This window comes from Elgaria multicarinata, chromosome 13 (assembly GCF_023053635.1).
Source record: "Elgaria multicarinata webbii isolate HBS135686 ecotype San Diego chromosome 13, rElgMul1.1.pri, whole genome shotgun sequence".
Taxonomy (NCBI): domain Eukaryota; kingdom Metazoa; phylum Chordata; class Lepidosauria; order Squamata; family Anguidae; genus Elgaria; species Elgaria multicarinata.
In genome coordinates this window covers 29,819,971-29,825,313 of record NC_086183.1, presented here as the reverse complement: position 1 = coordinate 29,825,313, position 5,343 = coordinate 29,819,971, and the positions used below count along the sequence as shown (strand labels likewise).

General features: G+C 52.5%; 1 protein-coding gene across 1 annotated transcript; it reads right to left on the bottom strand.

The window, feature by feature from the left end:
• Positions 1-561: 561 nt before the first annotated feature.
• On the bottom strand, positions 562-4,419 carry TMEM91 (transmembrane protein 91). The gene is made up of 3 exons (XM_063140248.1): positions 3,977-4,419; positions 2,876-3,019; positions 562-720 (listed from the first exon to the last, which is right to left on the bottom strand). The coding sequence occupies exons 1-3, from the start codon at positions 4,388-4,390 to the stop codon at positions 562-564; spliced, it is 717 nt and encodes a 238-aa protein (XP_062996318.1). The 5' UTR covers positions 4,391-4,419.
• Between the last annotated feature and the right edge of the window lie 924 nt (positions 4,420-5,343).

The following is a 5,343-nucleotide window of genomic DNA, read 5'->3' as shown; positions in this document are numbered from 1 at the left end:
TGTGAGTGAAGGGGAGGTTTGGGGGGCAGTGGGCAAACTAGGAGTGCCCATTTTGTCCATAAGCAGCGTTGCCCCACCCCGCCCCACCTCCTGCCATGGGAAACGGCAATCCCAGAATGGTTGGAGTCCCAAATACTCTGATACATGCCTGGGTGGATGGTGTCAGCTCTTCACTGGGGAGCCTGGCTCCTCTCCAAATCGGAAAGGCATTGGCAGCAAAAATGCCTGGACCACATAGCGCACCCACACCTTGCTCTGGGATGCAGAAGCGCAGCGGCATAGCTCCGCTCTAGGCCTGCCCACCTTTGCATCCCAAACTTCTGCTGGTCCAGTTTCCTGCCTCCTGCAACTAAATTCACAGCCGTCTCCTCTTTGGTCCGGGGTGGTGGGTGGGTCGCTGAGCAGAGTTGAAGGTTGCTGTGGCGTTTGGTCTTGTTTGTTTGACAAAACCAACATCAGGAAACACGGGCTAACTCCGTCAAGTCCACACCCACACAGACGCACCCTTTCCCACTCCGACGGGGGTGGGGGAGAAGGGGCGAGTGGGCCAGGGAGGCCTAGCTAGGTGGGCGCCTTGTTGGACAAGTAGGCAATGAGGGCCACCACGGCACCGATGTAGGTGCAGATGCCGAGAATGATGGACAAGACAGCCAGCGCAAAGGTCTGGCGGGAAGCCGTCCACGCTCCTGGGTAGTCCCCCTTGGCTGAGGCCTTGTTGGTCTGTGGAGAGAAGCAAGAGGGAGAAAGGCAGCATAAGAACACAAGAAGAGCCCTGATGCTGGATCAGACCCAAGGGTCCATCTCGTCCAGCACTCTGTTCCCACAGTGGCCAACCAGCCATCGGCCAGGGATGAACAAGCAGGACATGGTGCAACAGCACCTTCCCGCCCATATTCCACAGCAACTGGTGCACATAGGCTTATTCCCTCGAATACTGGAGATAGCACAGCAAGGTAATGTCTTTTCAGGGCTGGGATCTCGAGTCCCCGACCTACAACTTCTCCCTTAAATTCCAGGAAAGCAGCAACGCCTGTTCTTATTCCTGGAAGAGGGAAACGCTGGCATTAAATAAAGGTTCCGAGACTGAGCCAATCTCCTCTCAAGTAAGGGGTGCTTCCAGACCTAACGCTACCAATGAGAAGGCATCGCACAGCTCTACCGTCTTTTTCTCCTCAGCGGATTTGCTGTAGTAAAAATAAAAGACGGCAGAAGCAATGAGGCAATACGGGAAGATTACAAGTTGAAGACGGCGACATCTGGACGGACCCACACACCTGAATTCCTCAAATGAAGCAGGATGGTCAAGCCTCGTGTGGAAGGAAGGAAAGGAACCTCTCGTGCAAGCACTGAGTCATTACTGACTCTTGGAGGGAAGCTGACGTTTTCTTGGCAGGCCTTTTAGCGGGGTGGTTTGCCGTTGCCTTCCCCGGCCGTGATTACCTTTTCCCCAGCTAAGTGGGTACTCATTTCACCGACCCCGGGAGGATGGAAGGCTGAGTCAACCCGAGCCGGCTGCCTGAGACCAGCTTCCGCTGGGATCGAACTCAGGCCGTGGGGAGAGTTTCAGCTGCAGAAACTGCTGCTTTACCGCTCTGCGCCACACGAGGCTGCCTCATGTATTCTGGAGAAAGGGAAGCCTGGTAAACATAAGCCCCTGGATTGAGACAACCGTGATTTCTATCGGATGTGTTGCTTCCTAGGGAATTTCTAAAGAAGTTTCGGCCGGTTGAATATGGACCACTTCCAATATGGAAACTGCTTCCATGTAGAAAGGCATGAAAACGGAGGTGTGTTTGCACCTGTGCTTATTTGACAGTGCGTACACTGGCAAATCTGACCTGGGTTAAATTCCTGGCTGGCTCCAGCTTGGTTGATTAGATTAGATGGCAACCAGTGTGGTGCAGTGGCTAGACTGGTAAGTTCATAAATGGATGTACTGAGTTCAAATCCCTGCTTGGCTTTCCCTTGATGACCTTGGAGAGAAGTAAGTTCCTCTTAGCCTGAGCCATCTTGTGTAGGGTGACTATATGAAAAGGAGGACCGGGCTCCCGTATCTTAAACAGTTGCATAGAAAAGGGAATTTCAGCAGGTGTAATTTGTATATATGGGGAACCTGGTGAAATTCCCTCTTCGTCACACCAGTTAAAGGTGCAGGAGCTATACTAGAGTGACCAGATTTAAAAGAGGGCAGAGCTCCTGCAGCTTTCACTGGTGTGAGGAAGAGGGAATTTCACCAGGTTCTCCATATATACAAATGACACCTGCTGAAATTCCCTTTTCAATACATCTGTTAAAGATACAGGAGCCCGGTCCTCCTTTTCATAGGGTCATCCTAGTTAAAGCTGCAGGAGCTATACTAAAGTGACCAGATTTAAAAGAGGGCAGGGTGCCTGCAGCTATAACTGTGGTGATGAAGAGGGAATTTCACCAGGTTCCCCATATATACAAATGACACCTGCTGAAATTCCCTTTTCAATACAACTGTTAAAGATACAGGAGCCCGGTCCTCCTTTTCACAGGGTCACCCTAATCTTGGGAGGACACGATGCTCTTCATAGCTCCTTGAGCGAAAGGTGGGAGAAAAACAAATTAAGTTTGTTTTAAACTAATGTTTTCCGGCATACATATCACCAAGGGCACTGAACCTGCAACCCCTTTGTTACCTGCTATATGTGGGCACCTTGTATCCCCAGTTCCTGTTTGGATCCACTTCTTGTGAGTTTGAAGAGACCTGATACGAGAGCCACCAAAGTTAGTTTTTCTTTTGAGAGCTGATTTCCCCTTGTTTGGGACTTTGTAATCTGCCCTCTTCCCTCCCCCCCCCCCCCCCCATAAGCCCTCCTAGCCTTTTCTTCTCCCTGTCAGTGAGACTTACCTTTTGGGACAGGTAAAAGGCAGCAATGCCTAGTGGCCAGAAGCAACACAGCATGGAGAAGACGGCCAAGCCCAGGTAATCCTGAGGCAGCAGCATGGAGAAGCTGCTCTCGCTCTCTGTCTCGCTGTCACTCGAGGAGTCGTTCTAGGGACAGAAGCGGAGAACAAGGATTTATTACATATCCCCAAGGAAAGAGCCCCAAGGTCTCCTGCTGGTTTAACGGTTGCGCTGAAGAGGGAATCTCACCAGGTTCCCCATATATACAAATGACACCTGCTGAAATTCCCTTTTCTATGCAACTGTTAAAGATACAGGAGCCCGGTCCTCCTTTCCATAGGGTCACCCTATGTGAATGTTTGCCGAGTGCATAAGAATGGCACTTCTGGATCAGACCAAAGGCTTATCTAGTTCAGCAGCCTGTTTCCCACACAGATGAAGGAAAACGCAGCTAGGCTGATTTTGTTGCAGCCAGCAGAGGCTGGCGGATCGGCTTCGGTGTTGGCCCCACTGACATCGGAGCCACCAGCCTCCACTGGCTGCAGCAAAGTCCAAAACCCACCCTCTGCCTCTGACCAGGGACAGCCTGGTCTTCCTCAGCAGGCTGCATTTCTGCCTCTCTGCCCACGCACAGATGCATTGCGCCCCCTGGAGGTCTTTGCTTGACACAAGTCCTCCTTCTCCACTACCTTTAAGGACACAGCATGAAAAGGGCTTTAGATTCCCCTTTAAAATTCACGTTGGATTAAGCTGTCAGTGGCTACTAGACATGATGACTACTACATATTACTGTAGCTGACCTCCAGGATCAGAGGCAGTATGCTGGGGAACACGAGTGGGAGGGTGCTCTCGCACTCATGTCCAAAGACAGCTAGGCCTTTGGTCTGATCCAGCACATGTCTTCTTAGGTTCTAGATGATTGATCGGTAGAAACCAACCAGTGAAGCTTTTTGTGTCTGGCCCGGACGAATCCTCTACCGGTTGCTGCTTAGGGGTTTCCCGTGGGCAGTTGGTCGGCCACGGTGTGCACAGAGTGCTGGACCAGATGGGCCCTTGGTCTGATCCAGCATCAGGGCACTTCTGATGTCCTTGGCCAGCCCTTACCTCCAGGTCCGGCAGCTCTGTGTCGCCCACGTCGTAGCAGACCGTGTGAATGTCCTTCTCCAGGGCCACCTTCCTGGGCAACTCCCCAGCTTCTTTGCTGTCCCCGAACGCCGTCTCGATATAATCTTTCTTCTTCCAGCCTTGGAGGTTGCTCGGCTTCCACAGGTCAGAGTACAGCGTTGGCTCAGGGGTACGGTACGGCTCCACCGTCCTCTGCAGGCTGCTGGGATCCAGGAGCTGGTTGGGAAGGACAGCGGAGCCCGGCTGCAGCCAGGGGAGGTAAGGTGGTATGTGACGGGAGAGCAGTCCGGAAGGTTCTGTGGTCCCCGTCCGGCTCAGCACCCCACCCTGCAGAGTCGCTTTGCCAGGGGGCTTGGCCAGCAGCGGATGCTGTAGTTCATGGATGTTCTCCATGGCGCCCCCTGGAGGAAGGTCCTGGATGCTTCTTCTTCCTGGCTTTCGCTTAGTCTGGTCAGGTTATTTCACTTCAGTTCCCTGGGGGAGGAATGTAAAGGACAATATAGTCAGGCATTGAAGGCCTCTGTATCTTCTAGCAGCCTCCCCCGAACTGGGGCCCTCTAGATGTGTTGGACTGTGCGCACAGCGCCTAGTCAAACTATGGAACTCACTACCACAAGATGTGGTGATGGCCACCAATTTGGATGGCTTTCAAAGGGGGTTGGATAAATTCCTGGAGGAGAAGGCTATCAATGGCAACTAGTCATGACAGCGTAGTGCAACTTCCAGTATCAGAGGCAGTAAGCCTGTATACACCAGTTGCTGGGGAACATGGGTAGGAGGGTGCTGTTGCACCCGTGTCCTGCTCATGGGTCCCTGGTCGATAGCGGGTTGGCCACTGTGTGAACAGAGTGCTGGATTACGTGAACCCTTGGTCTGATCCAGCATCAGGGATCTTCTGATGTGTGCAGGTGTGCCATGTACCTGCTGCCCAAACGCTGCTGGGTGTTGATGGGCATGTTCCAAACCTCCCTTCTTCGGCTGCGTTATCTTTAAACCGAACACGGACCAGATGGCTCTTCAGATGGAAGATGTCTTCAAATAAACCAGGGGACAAATAGAGGGCTGTCCTCCTATCAGGTTGGACATTCGTCCACCCTATTATTCAGGGACTGCGTTTAATACAAAATGCTCTTAAAATCAGGGAGACTTGGAAGGGATCGCCAGCCATGTGCAGGACACATCCATTTGCTCACTGCGATTCATTTAGAATCAGTCGTCGCCTCCTCCTGTCCCCCCACCCACCCCCAACGCCCCCTCCTGCAACCTTTTTGCAAGCCCTGCAGCAGTGAACTGAAACGGAACAGCGGTTGGCACTCAGATGGCTCGCCGCCATAATGCAATGGCCG